The sequence below is a fragment of the Erinaceus europaeus genome, chromosome 9 (genome assembly GCF_950295315.1).
Source record: "Erinaceus europaeus chromosome 9, mEriEur2.1, whole genome shotgun sequence".
NCBI lineage: Eukaryota > Metazoa > Chordata > Mammalia > Eulipotyphla > Erinaceidae > Erinaceus > Erinaceus europaeus.
Genome location: NC_080170.1, coordinates 8675739 through 8692852, shown reverse-complemented (window position 1 = coordinate 8692852; position 17114 = coordinate 8675739). Strand labels below are relative to the sequence as shown.

Sequence of the window (17114 nt, the reverse complement as noted above, 5' to 3'; positions counted from 1 at the left end):
TACTAACAAATAAAGATAATAAAAATAAAGATAACAAGATAATAAAAAAAATAAAGTCCATTCAATTCTGAGCCAAATTTTAGTCCAGTTCTTTTAAAAAAAAAGTATAGGATAGTAACAAATTTTCAAACACCAACATACAAACCAGTAATCATAAATTAACTTTACATTAGATTTCCTTTAAGCACTTGCTCACAGGATTATCAAAAACAACTTAAAAAAAAAAAAAAGACCTCCTAGAATTATCAATGTCTAAAACAGCCTTTTTACTTGACCACAAAAACATGGTAACTGCCCTTCAGTCTGAGTGAAAGAAAACCATTCTCAAAGAAAAGGCAACAGTTTTCTTTTTGTTTCCTGGTTTTTTGTTTTTTGGTTTTTTTGAGGAGAAAAAAGAACTTTTTAAACACATTGAAACTAAACTTAACTAAATATTTTATGACAAAGCCTAACCATGACACCTGAATCCCAGGGGTGTGGTATTTAACTCCTTGGCATGACACAGGGTGCTCTGAGCACTCCTCTCCCTCTAGACGAATGGTTAATTACAACAGATCGTTCTGCCTGTGCTGACATCATATCTGGGGAGACTTCAACTATTTTGTCATGTTTCAGTTCTCGGGGAAAGCTCTGTAGAATTAACCCTCCATCCACGTAGGTGAGTAGGGATGTGTAGACATCGACAGTACCTACTAGGCAGGGAGACAGGGTGAGTGATGTGTTTTGGACCCTTGTTTTTTTGTTGTTGTTGTTGTTGTTTTGTTTTGTTGTTTACGCTGGATAGTGTGCTTCTATCAGCTGTGGGCTCTTAGGACAAGCTGTGTTGTCTCTGGGCTACTCAATTTTCTCATCTGTGAAACGAGGATGACTCAAAAACTGTCCTCAGGAGGTCGCTGTGAGGACTGCTTCACCTCGGCTTGGTACCCCATATTAACTTCCTCCCGCATTGCCAACGCTCTGACTCCCCAAGTACACACATCCTGGGAGGCATCTGGTGTTCCATTAACTATGAAATTCCCTTCCCCTGTTCCCGACCAGCCAGACCAGCTGCTCAATAATTCAAAAACATCAAACAGGGCGAAGCCAGCAGAGTCAGGATACACTGGTGGCGAGAAAGAGCAGGGATCTTTGCCTGGGTCTATTTTTAGGAATGGTTTAATGGTCTGCGCTCCTAGTGTTAACACTGGGAAATAAACAAGCGGGTGAACGGCATCATAAAACAGTCACTCCGAGATCAACAGTTTCCTAGTGTTCGAACACAAACGGGGGAGGGTGGGGGGAGAAAGAAAAAAAAACAAACAAAAAACGCTGGCTCATTTCTCTGGCAGCCCCCAGAGACACCCGGCAGGCTGGCATCTGCGGGGCTTTAAGAGGAATGGATGAATTCAGACTTGTTCAGACTGCAAGGTGCAGAGAGGTTCCCCAGCTTAAATGGTAACCAGTGACAACACTGTAATTCGGTAGCTGGCTCTCAGTGAATCATTACCTGACAGTGAGGGGAGAAATGAATGTTTGGGGGTGGGATGGGGTGGTTACGCAGTTAGTGCATCTAGGCAGAAAACGCGTGTCGGTTTCCAGCACGCTGATGTATTATTTATTCTCCCTTAAGCAGGTGAGGTAGAAACCACCTCGGGACTGTGCCATCAGGCTGGAAGGACATTATTCCAGTTAACAAGGATGACATTACTAGCCAGGCTACCTGGTCTCTGTAATTAGTCTATGCCACACGGAAGGATTCGAGTGAGAAATTCACCCAAGTTAACACATGGGAATATTCTGCTCCTGCTAAATTAATGCCTGTGCGACAGCCATCCGACCGGGCCTCTCAATCTATTAATGGAACAACATCATCTTACCGGAAAAGGAAAAATGTTGTCGGCCCTGTTCAAGCTGTCTTCCATCCAGGACTTGGGAGCAAAGGCAGAGCTGGGACGGGCGTATTTCTGGAGCTGGATATGATTGCTTGCAAAATTCTTCTTCAGAGGCGAGATGGAGTTGAGGGGCGTGATCCCTCCGTTCAGCCCCCGGCGGTGATCTCGGCCTTGGGAGCCTCCCCAGCCACCATAGCCTGCGCCGCCGGGGCTCCAGGAGGACGAGGGCGTGGGCGAGGGGCTCTGGTAGCTGCTCCACGGAGAGGGGGGCTTGTTGAGATTATTCGCCAAGTGAGGCAGCTGGCTGAAAGCAGCGTTGCGATGTGTGAAAGGCGGGGGGTGGGGGCTGGCAGGAGACCTCCTCTGCTGCTGATGCTGGCTGTGGTGGTGCTGGAAGTGAGGGTGGTGAGGGTGGTGCTGTGACAGAGGCCCGATCTGCGGCGAGAAGCTGCCTCCGAAGCTGGGGCTGACGTGATGGGGGAAATTCTGAAACAACAGAGCACCGTTATTCGCCGAAGCCGCCGGGACCCCTCCCTGGTGGAAGAAACTCGCATCTTCATTGATGATGGTCGAGGAGGAAGGCGCAATGGCGGCTGACCAGTTGCTGAAGCCGGTGAGAGAGGAGGCGCTGGACGTCAAGGGCTGGGTGGAGGTGCCCAGGCCCGTGGCTTCCTGATAATCAAACCCTGTCAACACGGGGGACTCGATGCGGATCTTCTCCTTCCCGCTGCCGCCGTTCTCAGAAGAATTGTCCTGGCTCTCCTCTGATTTTGCCTTCTCCGGCTCTGGCAGGGTTCCAGCTTCCTGACCCGGGCTGGGGGAGAGCTGCTGCTTTTCTAGACGGTCTTGCTGTTCCTGCTGCTGACTTTTGGCTTTTTCTGACCCCAGGATCTCATCCTGGAGGTTGTGGGTCGCCGGAGCAGGAAAGAGCCAAGCCGAGCCGGCGCTGCTGCCGTTGGCAGCTGTGCTGTTATTTATGAAGGCAGCAGGGCTGGGGGTGGCATTCTGGTGATGGTGTGGAGGCTGCAGATGTGGGTGGAATCTGACTGGAAAAGTCGATTTATTCCCAGTATTGCTTTGCACTAGCACTCCAAACCCGTAATCCCCCATTTATTATTTTTAGGATCAGAGTCTCACAATAAAAAAATAAAATAAAAAGATGATAATCTGACGGCTCACGCCTCTCTATCCTCTCCCCCTCAGATTGGTTTGAAGTGTCTTATTTATAGCTAGCTCAGAGATCGCAGCTATTTGATTTGGAATTCTGGTCTCAGATAGAAAAAAAAGGGGGGGGGAACCACTCAAGAATCTCTCAAAACGTGAACATGGATCCAACTAGGCTTAATTCTAGGAGGCGCTCAAAAACAAGAGGATACAAATCAAGTCTTTGGTTAGTAAAATAGGCGCTTTCTTTTTTCCAAAGGAAAATGCACATGAATGACAAAAAGCACAGCTTCTCAAGCATCTATGGATGTAGAAGAATAAGCGTTGTGCGGAGTAAAAAATATATATTTATATATATATATTATAGATATAATTTAACAATCACATATGGTCTTCCTCAGCAGTTTTAGATTCACATAAAAATTAGAATCAGGGTTCCAGGAGGGAGAGAGAGAGAGACTCACAGAGAGAGAGAGAGAATACGATCTTTTTCTTGGCAGCTTGGTTAAAAAAAAAAAAATCAGGAATAATTTAAGGGCATTATATATTATATATTTATATATAGATTATATTAGGCTATCTGGGGGGGTGGGGGTTCCTGGCTGCGGGAGGAAGGCGGAGGGCTCCTCGGCGCGGTCTCGGGGCGCAGGTGGGGCCTCGGGTGCGGACCTGGGGGCGATCGCGGTTCCTGGGCTGCCCCCCGGCCTCGTCTCCCCCATGAACTGGGCTGGCAGCCCCCCCGTTTCTCGCTGTCTCCGGGGTGTGGGGCGGGGGCAGGTGGCGAGGGCTCAGCGGGCCCGGAGCGCGGCGAGCGGGCGGCCCGGGGGCGCGGGGGCCCAGGCGGCGAACTGGCAGGTCCTGCGGGCTCGGCCTCTTCCCCTCGCGGCGGCTCCGGGGTGTGTTTCCCTCATGGGACCCAGGGGCGGTGCGTTCAGGCTCTCAGTTCGATTCTCTGCAGGGCGGTGGTGGTGGTGGTGGGGGGGGGTGACAGAGGTCGGGGGGGGGCGGTAAAAATAACAACAACAACAATAATAGTAGTAGAAATCAAAGCAGCCCCCCCACTGGTGCCGTTGTTCTCACCGAGAAGGGCCTCTCTCCGGGGCGTGCGTTCGCTCGCTCGCTCGCTCTCTGCCCCCCCCCCGGGATTTTTTGTTTGCTTGTTTTTTAAGGAAACTCTAATTTTAGGAGGCTTTTGTCTGTCCTCACGGTTGCTGGGCCGCCGCCGTCGCCCCGGTCCCGCAGTCCCCGCGGTAGCTGCGGCGGACTCCGCCCGGCTCTTCTGCTTCTACTTCTTCTTCTCGCCTTCTGCCTCCTCGTCCCCCCCTCTGCTGTCGCCGCCGCCGCCTCCCGGCGCCCGGGTCCCGCAGCCGCGGCTGAGTCCTTCTCCTCTGGACCGAGCCGAGTGAAATGACAACCAGCTGGAAAGAGCGAGAGACACTTCCGGTTCCAAGAGGGAGGGAGGACGCCCCGCCCACATGCCGCGAAGCCAATCAGCGCTTCGAATGGAGACGCGGCCACGCCCCTTCGCCGCGGGTCCCCGCCCAGGAAGGTCAAACCAGTTTCCTCTCGCGAGACGCCCCTTCCGCTCGCGCCTCGCCCAGTGAGGCCCGGCGCCGGGCAGCCGCTCCTCCCGGGCCGGGCGAGCGCGGCGGGTCGCCATCTTTAGTATGGGCAAAGGACTCCTTCGCTCTTTATCTTTCCTAATCGCGCTGGGGAGGAAGCGAAGAGAGAGGCGCACGCGAGAACAGAGATCCTTCGGGCACTACAGAAAACACTCAAGGCGTTGAGCACCCCAAGAGTGGCCTGTGGAACCAGCGATGAGCCAGAGCGTTGCCCATAGTAAAGGTGGCTCCCCCGGCATCACGTGCTTTGGCCCGAGCTCCGCCCCAGAGGGATCTGGAAGGGGAGGTGGGTCTTACCCGCAGCTGTGCGGCGCTTGGAACTGCGTATGTCCTTGTCCTGCGTGCAGACCTCACGCGAAACTCGCCTTTCACCTTCCATGCTCACCCCTGCCCACCCCCACCCCCACCCCAGCACCCAGACGTCTGGCGCAGCCGCACCTTAGCTTGTGGTCAATCCCCCCCCCCCCCATGTTGCTTCTGGTGCGCCGGTTGCAGCAAGAATGGGGGTGGGGGAGGCTTTTCCAAAAGGAGAGCCTTGTCATAGTCCTCCCTGCTCAGATCTCATGTCTGGCTGCTCACTGCCTCGATGAGGAAGGCCAAGCTGCTCAGTACTGCATCCAAGACACCTCCACTCTGGACAGTGGATCCTGACCACCCTCCACCCAGCACCCCCAAACACCGCACGTGTTCCAGACCGCACCTCTCAGTGGCTCTTTACATGTCTTCTTCTCGTTTTGTTGGTTTGTTTTTCACTTGGTAAACTCCTCCTTCGTTTTAAGGATCAATCTGAGAGGTAGCAACCCCCCTGTCGTCTGAATTTGGGGGAGGGGGGGAGGGTCTAGGACCCTACGTGTCTCCATTGCTTGTTTATCACACCGAACTGGACTGGTTGTGTCTATCTCCAGGTTCTGTCCAACTGTGGGCTCCGGGAGAAAAGACCCTGCAGATAGGAGGCATCTGTCAATGACGGGTGCTGAGGAAATAAATAAACAAACCCACTACAGTGAAGTCTTCTCGTCTTCTGGAAGGAACAGCCCCCTCACCGAGTCTGAATTAATTTCATTCCCTCTGCCTTCTGGTTTGGAGGGTACACCCCTCCCCCCAAATACTATCCTCATGTAGGTTATGCATTTGATGCTCAAGTTCAGTCTCTTCTGCTATGTACATGACCACCACCAGGGCCAAGCAATGCCTTGCTCTCAGCAAAACCGCCAAAAAATGTTGAATGAATAAGTGTTGTCTTTTAGTAGGAACTGGGGAATGAGAAAATAGAAGGTGGAGCCAGAAGTGATTATAACAAGACGCAGGGTGGGGGTGGGTAGGGGGAGGGAGAGGAGAGATTACGATTAATTTACTATGGAGCCAGGCAGTGGCGTGCCTGGTTAAGCGCACACATTACAGGCTCAAACCCCTGGTCCCCACCTGCAGGGGGGATGCTTCAGGAGTGGTGAAGCAGGGCTGCAGGTGTCCCTCTGTTTCTTTCCCTCCGATCTCCCCCTCTCAATTTCTATCTCTATCCAATAACAAATAAAGAATATTTTAAAAGATTAATAACTGAGATGACTTCCATTTTATTTCTATAGCCTTCCCTGAATGAACTCAATTTCTGCTGCCTCGGTTTCTCAATCCTTCAACATTTCCATGCAGACCACCTGTTTGGTGGCTTCTAGTCTCTCTTGTTGTAGCAAGAGCATGAACCTGCTCGCTGCAACTCGAATGCCATTTCCTTGAGTGTGTGGTGTAGGTCTTCTCCCCACCCCACAGCCAGCTGGGCAGACCTTGAGATACATAGCTGGCTCTACTAGGTGTTATTCCCTCCAGGGTAGTTTGCACTGACTGCCCTCATCTCTGACCTCTCGAAGATTCCTCTCTTTTAATTACTGCTGCTTGTCAGTGAGTTTGCTTCTGTAGGGCAGAGGTTGTGTCTGATTTATTTTCGTGTCTTTAGTGGCCACAGGAAGGGTCTGGCACAGAGCAGACTCAAGACATGTTTATTGAAGAAACAGTGAGTGTTCGGTGTCCAGTTGATGATTGAGAAGCTTTTAGAGCCACCCTTGTCCAGTGGTTCAAATCCAGCCATGACTGGTAGAAAGAAGACCATCTTGGGGTGCAAACAGCCTGGATTTGAACCCCAGCTCTGAACTATTTCTACTTCCTCCGCCGTGCAATGCTCAGTAACACCTCCCTGGACCCTTGTAGATTTTAAAAAAAAGCACGTCTCTTTCCCTGCCAGATTGTTAAATAACATGAGGTAGATGCGGGTCTCCCAAGAGGGTTTCAAAACTGTCAGTTCCCTATTATTGTCTTTCATGCAAAGTGCGAATTCACACCTGCCTTTAGCCTGGGAGCCCAAGTGAGTGAGTCCAGGAACTTGTGGTGGTTTGGAGAGGGAGGAGGGATGGATACACAGGGTGTTGCTAGGTCATTCTGATCTTTGAAAAGCAAATGAAGCATGTCCGGGGTTTGAAGCTGGGATGACCACTGGAGGCACTGGCCATTCTCCTGGTCAGGGGCAGGGAGCATGGGAGAAGGAAGCTGGGAGCAGTTATCTCTCAATGTGCTCAGCTACCAAGGCTGCCCAGCTCAGGGCTTCCCTCTTTGGAAATACTCTAGCCTCTGAAACTGTCCCTGGTAACCATGACAACAACTGCGCAGTTCCATTTAGATCTCCAAAGGGATCTATGGTTGCGAATGAGTGCTGGCTTGCCTCTGCTGCCAGAAGAGAACCCCCTGTGAGGCGTGCTCACTGGGAAGCTTGGGGGAGAGGACACAGAAGGGGGGGACTGAGGGGGGCAGGCCATGCCAGCTCTGCCTGGCTATTACAGTGTTGCCAGATCAAAACAGCAGAAACTCCCTCTGTCTAGCCAACTGGGCTGACACACCTTCACAGAAGCTATAAGCAGGTGAATGCAGGTGCCCTGGTTGGTTGTGTCCTCTGGGGGTCCAAGGTTAACCACACGGGGGGTGGTGCTTCCCGGAAGCAAAAACTTAATGTTGTCCTCATCAGCCCCTTCTGAAGCTTGGCAGTGCTGTCAAGCTTCGCCCGACATCACACACATACAGTGCCCCCACTCCTGCCCTCAACCCCTCCTGGAAGCATACATCAGCCTTCTCCCAAGCTCTCCAGGGAGGAAGTGCTGAAGTTGGATGAGTTTAGTTCACCAGGACTGAAGTCGTCCAGGCTGTGCACTGGCTCACCCCACAGGGCATGCCTGCCCCGTCCCTTGGAGTGGTCCAGAGCAGCCCTGCCTGAGCTGGGTTCCCTAAGACAGAGAGGCACATCTGGAACACGTGACACTCGTTCCCAAAAGCCACAGGAGATGCCACTGTGAATCACAGTGAGCATACAGGAAGGCTTAAAAGGGTTGGCTCTTTCAGTGCTGGTGGCCCTGGAATTTTCTGTGATGGCATGGAAGGAAAGACGGGGCATCCTTAGTGGTGGAAAGCAGTGAGCTGTGGGGAGCAGACAAGTCTGGGCAGGTATATGTCCCCTCTCCCTTCAAGAGATTAATATCCAGCTGTTACTTTGCCTGGCAGCGTTAATAAGCATTTGAAGGCAACACTGGACTAGGTATTTTATTGAAATGAAAAAAATCTCTCTAAGGCTCATAATCAGTAGCAGGTCCTGGGAAAGGAGAGGGAGGGAGGTGAGTGACAATGTCTGTGGAACCAGCATCCTCTTCCAAAAGAAGCCAGGAGCTCAGAACCAGAGGACAGGCTGACAAGAGAGAAGGGCAAGTCCTCCAGGCAGCTTTGATTACACACACACACACACACACACACACACACACACACACACACACACACACACACCACCTGGTTTCACTTACAAGGCTCCATTGTTGTTTTCATAGCGAACTGCTGGGTTAGACTTTTCTCCTTTTGTCTGTTGTTTCCAACCCTTAAAGCCAGCTCCCCATTTAAGGGAGTCTCGATTTAGCATAGAGGCCAGCGATGGTGGAGCTGGCTCCTCACAAGCATTGTTCCTGGCTAAGTGGTTTGAAAAGGCCCAGGATGGACTTGAAATCCCTGGATCTTGGTGGCAGTTCCACTGAAACAGATTGGGGGGGTGGGGTGGGGCACCCAGCTTCCCAACTGTGGCCTCCTCCTCCACCACATGGGGGATTTGACTGCACATGCCAGCCACCTACTGTGGGCAGGACTCCGGGCCTTCATTACCCAAGGCTATTGGGGGTGGTCACACTTTATTTCTCTAAATCAGCACCCTGGCTTCACTGTACAAGAGCCGTCCCTGGAGCCAGGCTGCAGTGCAGGACTTTCACCTGTGATGCTGGGGAGGCACACACACACACACACAGAGAGAGAGAGAGAGAGAGAGAGAGAGAGGGAGAGGGAGAGAGGGGGAGAGGGAGAGAGAGGGAGAGGGAGAGAAAGGGGGAGAGGGAGAGGGAAAGAGGGAGAGGGAGAGGGAGAGGAGGGGGAGAGAGGGAGAGAGGGAGAGGGAGAGAAAGGGGGAGAGGGAGAGGGAAAGAGGGAGAGGGAGAGGGAGAGGAGGGGGAGAGAGGGAGGGGGAGAGGGAGAGGGAGAGGGAGAGGGTCGTTTTCAGAATTTGTGTGCAAAGTTGCAGCATCTATAAGGCAGAAAGCTAGGAGTGAGAGACCAGAGTTCTAGTCTGGGCACAGACAGAAACTTTCAGTTTGTCCCATGGGGCCCTTAACTGCCCTTAATTTCACTGCCACACAAGTTCTGAGTACTCTGGAAACCTTCAGCCTTAAAGACTCACAGGAAGGTTCTTTCCTCTCATGTCTATTTCTTGCTCTCCTCCTCAGAGGACAGAGATAGGATGACAGGACAATTGGAAGTCAAACTCTCACCTGCTGCGTCACCACAGGATGCTGACTCCCAGGCTCCGGGGTTGTTCTGATTAAGTTTCCCTGCTGGATGTTCTCACAAAGGTCCACGTTACAAGATGTCTTCCCACTTTTCTCATATGAAGGTTTGGAGAATGAGCACAGGGCTGGTGGTGGGTGGCTCAGGAAGGCCTAAGAGGGCCAGGAGGTAGTTTACCCAGGAGACGAGATATTTTAACACATTCGAGGACTGGAGTTCAAAGCATCATTCATGGCACCAGGAGAAGCTCTATGGAGTGGTGTTATGGGATGTCTCTCTCTCTCTCTCTCTCTCTGTCACTCTACCTGAAGTTAAGGGGGGAGGGTGTACACTGGGAACAATGGAATTGATCAAGTAACTAATCAAGAAGTCACCAGAAGCCACTTTACTTCTCTCTCCTCAAAACATAGCTTATTCATCTATCATGCCCGAAGCCTCAAAAGCCCTAGGTTCTATCCCCAGCACCACCATAACTCAGAGCTAAGTAAACCAAGCAAAATATAGCCTCACTTAATGACCTGAGCTGACTGATCAAGCTTCAATCATCACGTCTTATTCCAGGCCAAAGGAAGAAGAAAGCCTTTCAGAAGATGATCACATACTTCCATTCTCTTCCTGCTGGCCAGAGCTCAGGCTGACTGGCCACACCCCATGACCACAGAGATCAGGAAGCATTAATTTTTACCATCCTGTTGGCGGCTAGCAATTGACGTCCTGTTACCAAAGGGGAGTCATTAAGGGGAGGGGGGCATTTTGACCCACGGAGGGAGGTCTGGCAAAGTCACTGGGGTTTTAGTCTTGTCAGTGCCCTCGTATTGCAATGGAGAAAACTGACGGTCTGCCCACAGGTGTCTCCCCAGCCTCCATCAAGGTTTGACGAGAACCTTGGGCTCCGTGTGAGCAGCCTTAGTTGGCCTCCCGTGGCCTCTGGCCCACTTGGTGGCTCCATCATTCATTCTCTTGGTGGCCTCAGCCGGCGTGGGGGTCATCATCAGCCCCTCCTTCGCTTCCTCCATCCCTTCATAGCTGGACTCCATGCTTGCTTTGTATCATCTCTTCTTCTGCTTTGGTTCAATTGTACTTTATTTTATTTCATTTTCTTTTACTTTCATATGCTGATCCTCAGACTCCTCACTAGGCCTCATCTTCTGAATCTTTCTAGATGATGAATCTATTTATGGGATGCCATAGTTTAAACACCTGTGGTGGCTTCCATATTCAACTGTATCTGTTTTTTTCCTAGTGGGGTGAATCACTGGCTTCTGGTGAGAATGGAGTTTGAACCCGAAGTTCTGTCTGCCTCAGAGTCCAAATGCAGAGCTACCACACCAGGTCAGCATTCTCCTTCTTCTTCTTCTTCTTCTTCTTCTTCTTCTTCTTCTTCTTCTTCTTCTTCTTCTTCTTCTTCTTCTTCTTCTTCTTCTTCTTCTTCTTCTTTTGCCTCCAGGGTTATTGCTGGGGCTTGGTGCCAGCACTATGAATCCACTGCTCCTGGCAGCCATTTTTTTTCTTTCTTTTCTTTTATTTACTTGACAGGATAGAGAGAAATTGACAGGGGAGAGGGAGGTAGAGAGGGAGAAAGAAAGACTCCTACAGACCTGTTTTGCTGCTTGTGAAGCTTCCCTGCTGGGGAGGGGGGCGCTGGCTGGAACCTGGGCCCTTGTGTTTAGTACTGTGTATGCTTAACCAGGTGCACCATCACCTGGCCCCCCCTCAACTGTATTTTTCATGTTGATTATTTTCATTCCAGAATTGCACTTTTTGCTATAGTGGCTTAACTCTGGCCCTATCACTTGCTTAATGTTTTTCTCTGTGTTGACTTGCCTTTTGGGGAAAAAAAAAAAACTAAACTAAACTAAAAGTTGTGAGGCAACTCAGGAGAAAAAGCTGTCATCACTAGCTGTCACCAAAAGGTGAAGTGTAATGATAATAAAATGTATTTCATTGTGTGTTGGGTGAAATTCAATACAGTGAAAACAAATAACGGTGTTGAATTTCTCCTAGAACCTGGATGCATCACAAAGGCCTTAAGACTGAGGCCTTCTTTCTGTTTCTTAAGAAGGAAGATAAAAGGGGATAAAGACTCGCTCAATTTTTAAAGGTCTTTGTTACATAATTGGAAGGACAGAAAGAGAATGGAACAAGGGCTAAACTCCTGACTATGCCAGGAGTCAGCAGGAGGAACTGCTTTGTCTGTTTACCATGGGCAGTTTTTTTTCCCCCCAATACTTTATATATTGAGAGGGAGACAGAGATAGGCACAGAGAGAAAGACCAGAGCCCTGCTCAGCTCTGGCTGATGGTGGTGCTGGGGATTGAGCCTAGGAGCTCAGAGCCTCAGGTATGAAAGTCTTTTGCAGAACCATGATGTTGTTTCGTCATGCCTCCACATGTGCAGTCTTCTGACGTAACCACCGAAGAAGGGCTGTTGTCTGAAGACCATTGCCTGTCTCCCCTAGCATGGCTGTTGTATGCTTTACATTGGGTTCTAGTTCTCCCCCACCAAGAGAATTGGATCAGTCCAGTTAGTTTTCGCGGGCCTGCTTGGCCCCGCTTGGTCCCGCCCCTAGGAACCCCGAGAGAGGGTTCCAAAGTGGGAGAGTGTCAGAGTTCCAGAGTTTCAGAGTTCGAGAGGTGGAGAGGGTTCCTGAGTTCGAGAGTTAGAGAGAGTGCTTGCGCCGCCACAAAGAGACAGCAGAGTTCTGTTTGGTGATTAGTTTGGTTTAGTTTATGAATCGTTGTTCCTGAATAAAGAAATACAGCTTCCCTGCCCAGCCGTGTGTCTGGGCATCTCTGTTGCCTGCCCGTGAAGCTAGCCCGCCCAGCAAGAGCCTCCGAATTTTAACAACACATGGCATCCCATCATGCCCTGCGCCTGGCTACCTGGCCACCTGCATGATGTTTCAGCACCGTCTCTTGTGACACCCCCAGAGCTTTGCTCAGATGTCCTGAGAAAAGTGAGTATCCACGACCTTACAACCTACCATGCATGCAGTTTTCTACAAGAAACAGAATGGAGGCATCTAAGTGACTAAAATGACCAGAGGTAACTCCCCTTCTCTCCTCCCTCAGTCCCCCCATGGAGAAGTCTAGCAAGGGGTTGTGGCCAGGGCTGGCCACTCAGTGATGTCTGGATTGGAATCCCCGGATGCTCTGGGCCATCTCTTTTGGGTTTTAAGATGTCTGCTTCCTATAGGCCCTCCACACAGCAGCCTGCAGAGGCCTGGAGCAGATGGCATCGAGGAGCTGAGAGGCTATGCTCATAAGCATTCCTTCCCAAAGGCTCTCCAGTGCACACTCTGCTTCAGCCTGTGGGTTGTAGACCTGGCTCTAGACCAGGCCTGAGCCCCCCTTCCCTGAGACTGAACAGAAATCAGACAAATCAGGATTTTGGAAACAGTGGAGAAAGGAAAACCTTTGAAGGCATCTATGAGTACTTCCGGTGTTCACACCTGAGACCTCTGTGAGCGAGTCTTTTGCCAAGAATATCTACTGTGTTGACCAGGGAAGCTGGCCCCCAGCAGGGGTGGGCACTTACACCTGGTCACATGACTGAGGGTCCTGCCCACGAGCACTGAGCCTGCCCTTCTAATCTCCTTTCTCTGTCTGAAGGATCAACTCATGGTTGGGCCTTCAGCTTGAATTCAGGTTGAATTAAGCAGTTCCCCCCCCTCTCTCTGCCCCCCTCCCCTTCCCACCCCCCTCTCCGATATACACAAGTCACACAGAAGTCCAAATTAATAGATGCTGAATTTAGCAACAAAAGTCTCTTCAAAAATATTTACAAATTGGGACTCCAGATTTGACTGTTGTCCTCTGGGGAGTGAAGGAGGAGGGTGGGGATCTAGCAATGTCCCGATGCCATGCAGCAAGTCTCTCTTGCTGTACCACCTCAGACCTGCTGCCCATCTTAGGGCAGACCCACCAATGTCCATCCAGGAGAGTGGTTTTGCAGACTTAGTAAACCATTTCCATCTTGTACAAACCACATTATACCCGGTAATAGCTTCCCTTGGCCCAGTCGTCGGGGGCTTATGTAAAACACCACTATTGCATTAAGCTAGTTTTTATTGATAGACCCTCAACGTTAAACAATTTCTTAATGAAGTGAATTGCCTTGAAGCCATTGGACAGTGTGTGTATACACACACACACACACACACACACACACACACACACACACACACACACAAAGTCAACACCCCAAACTACTACAGAAGCAGTAACTGTAGGCTCCTAACGTCCAGGAGGATCACATAATACAATGGAATATGCTTCAGTAGTCAACTTCCTGAAATGCCCTGGCTCCCACAGAGGAGCCATCAGGCTCAACAGCCCACGTACCATATAATAAACGCGTGAATAATTTAGGAAGGGGAATAGTTGGCTTGGCGGCCTTGCCCTGTGCCGCTGCTGTTCGAGAGGCTAGCAGCCCAGCCATCAGAAACCACCAGGTCCAGGGGTGTTGAAATCCACCATTTGCTCGGAGTGAAAAAGAGGCTGAGGAGAGCTTCCAGCCTCTAGCTCATTTTTTATTTAGAGGTGATTTTTTTCTTAAAAAAAAAAAAAAAGAGGAAGAAAAAGAAGAAGAAGAAAAAAATCCATTCAATCATTTATGTTCCAAAAATAGAAAGAGGAGAAATAAACAAAGCTTTGAGTTTGGAAGTTTAAAGGCTGGTGGATGGAGTTCTAGATCAATAATAGTCTCCGGTGCATTTTTTTTTTTAAAGCAACATCCTACAAAGAATTCTAAGTGCATGGTTAGGGTATAGAAATTAGTTTTCTTGCACTTCTTTTAAATTCATATATGCTGATCCAGTGGTGTTGCTTTCTTTTTAATTCCAGTTTTTTTTTTTTTGTCCTTTTTATTGATACACACATTTTTTTTGCTGTGTCATACCATCTATCTTATTTATTATTCACCCAATATTATTTGTAAATGGATCTGACTTTATAGAACTTAACCGAATGAGGTCTTTTTTTTTTTTTTTCCTGCTAAAATCTTGTTTAGGCAACACAGGACTATGTTCAATGCCACCCCACCCCCAATGGCTCGATTTCTTTCCTAGCAACACTGCAAGAACACTTCCATTTTCTCACAGCTAAGGGTCATGAGACCTTTAATCGTCTAGTGCTTTTATTTTATTTTGTGTTGCCACCAGGATTATCTCTGGGGCTTGGTGCCTGCATGAGGAATCCATTTATCCTGGCAGCCATTTTGTTCTCTTTCCTCCCCCCGCCCCCATCAGGTAGAACAGAGAGAAATTGAGAAGAGAGAGGGAGAGAAAGAAGGAGAGAGAAGGAGAGATACCTGCAGACCTACTTCACCACTGGTGGGGGCAGGGGAGGGGCTCAAACCCCTGTGCCTGTGCCAGGTAGTGTGTGCACTCCACCAGGTGCTCTATAACCAGGCCCCCTCTCTGAAAACAATATCTGACGAATATCTTTTGAAGCATCACATGGGAATTTTTTGTCTTACTTTATTAGTAAACAGTAAACGAAGCCCACCACTCTTTTTGTTGCTCTTTTTTTTTTTTATTGTTGTTGTAGTTATTATTGATGTCGTTGTTGGATAGGACAGAGAGAAATGGAGAGAGGAGGGGAAGACAGAGAGGGGGAGAGAAAGACAGACACCTGCCGACCTGCTTCACCGCCTGTGAAGTGACTCCCCTGTAGGTGGGGAGCCGGGGGCTCGAACCAGGATCCTTATGCAGGTCCTTGCGCTTTGCACCACCTGCGCTTAACCCGCTGCACTACCGCCCGACTCCCATTAAAGCCCATCACTCTTCTCTCAAGTCCATGTCTCCCTTTCTCCTACCCACTTCCCTCTAGTAACCTTAGTTCCATTGTCCACATACCTTTGTCTAATTTTTTCCCCTTCTCATACACTTGATAGCCTCATATGCATACATACGTTAAACCATCCTGCAGTTATTCGTCCTTCTCTGTGACTTATTTCATGTCTCACTAGTTCCTTCCATTCTGTTGCAAATGGTGACACTTCATCTTTTTCTTTTCTTTTTTTTTTTTTTTTAGAGCTGAGTAGTACTCCTTTGTGTTTACAGACTGCATGTCTGCACAGACACTGGCCCATAGGCATTTCATTAGCCCTCCTCGTTTTGCTACTGTAAACAATGCCGCAGTAAACGCTGGAATGGATGTGACTTTTTCCACTTGTTTTTTGTGTGTCCTTGAAGAGATAGATGCCAGGAAGTGGGTTGTTGAATTATACAGTGACTCTAGTTTTTGCTCCTTGAGGAAAGCACAGAGGTTCATCTATTTGTTTATTTATTTCCCAGAGCACTGCTCAGCTCTGGCTGATGGTGATGCAGGGGACTGAACCTGGGATTTTGAAGCCTCAGGCAGGAGAGTCTCTTTGTAGAACCATTATGCTATCTACCTCCACCCCACAGAAATGTAAAAGAAAAAATTTCTATCTATATATAATACCACAAATAGAAAAAAATCTTCTTGCAATACCATAAAAGATTCTGTCATTCTCCCCCCCCCCATGCATCCTGAAATAAATATATAACAAATCAAACAAATACCCAGCAACTGAAACAAGAGTGAGTTCCACTGTGGCCCAACCCAGAGCACCCAGGGACTATTAGTCAGTGTCACCGAGGGCAGCACTGCCTCTGTAGCTGAGAACACAGGGCAGGACATCAAGCCCCACGTCTGCCTTCTGCCATGTCCTGAGTAGCTCCTTCTGCCTCTCCGAGCCTTGATTTCTGTTACCCCCCTTGAGAATGGGGGTAAAGATGTCCCAGCAGTCGAGGGAGGGGCTTCCATGGGACACCCTCAGCAAGGTAACCTGAGCTGCGGGCTGGCTGTTATTAAGCTTTGATGGGTGTGTGGGGCTCATCACAGAGACTGAGTCATTGGGGAAGTCAGCTCAGAACCCACAAAATATACTCAAACAACACACTCAGACACAAACAACAGACCCGGGGGTGAGTCCTAGGGACATGGAGGTGGCATGTGCAGAGCCAGTGACAGCGTCAGGGGGAAGTGGCTGACTGCGGTCAGAGGAAGAGGTGATGACATCATCACCTCGGAAAGACACAGGTGGAACCAAGCACCTGCAGTCCCGGTGACTGATGGGAACACGTGTCAGTACTGGAAGGGACCAAGCAAACAGGGTTTCTGCCCAGGGACAGAGATGGAGGGCAGGCAAGCCTATCCACAGCATACACACACTTCACCACAGACCTATGGACCAAATGACATTAATGAATTGTCCATAGCATATTAATGAATGAATTTGTTTCATATTTGTTAGTTTGTTAGTTTATTTATTTATTTATTTTTACCAAAGCACAGCTCAGCTTGGGTTTATGGTGAGACTGAATCTTCGAAATCTTGGGACTTCGAAGCCACAGTCATGAGAGTCTCTTTGCATAACCATTACACTGTCTACCCCTGTCCAGTTTATTTATTTATTGAGAGAAAGAAAGAGAAAGAGAGAGAGAGAGAGAGAGACTGAGGCCAGGGCACTTAAGCTTCATTCATTGCTGTGGGAGCCAGGCTGGAACCTGGATCTTGCATATGGCAAGGCTAAGCAATATCTAAGCTTTTTCACAGACCCTGAATACCATTTTTAA

General features: G+C 49.5%; 1 protein-coding gene across 7 annotated transcripts in view; it reads right to left on the bottom strand.

Moving 5' to 3' along the window:
* CPEB4 (cytoplasmic polyadenylation element binding protein 4) overlaps positions 1 to 4411 on the bottom strand; it is a 73994-nt gene extending 69583 nt beyond the window's left edge. For 2 of the 7 annotated variants that reach the window (XM_016187172.2, XM_007520824.3), the window contains exon 1: positions 1857 to 4411. In XM_016187172.2, coding sequence (XP_016042658.1) covers positions 1857 to 2981 — 1125 coding nt within the window. In that variant the 5' untranslated portion in view covers positions 2982 to 4411. The remainder of the gene's footprint in view (positions 1 to 1856) is intronic. The other 5 variants (XM_007520823.3, XM_060197173.1, XM_060197174.1 and 2 more) reach the window with 5 other exon arrangements.
* Between the last annotated feature and the right edge of the window lie 12703 nt (positions 4412 to 17114).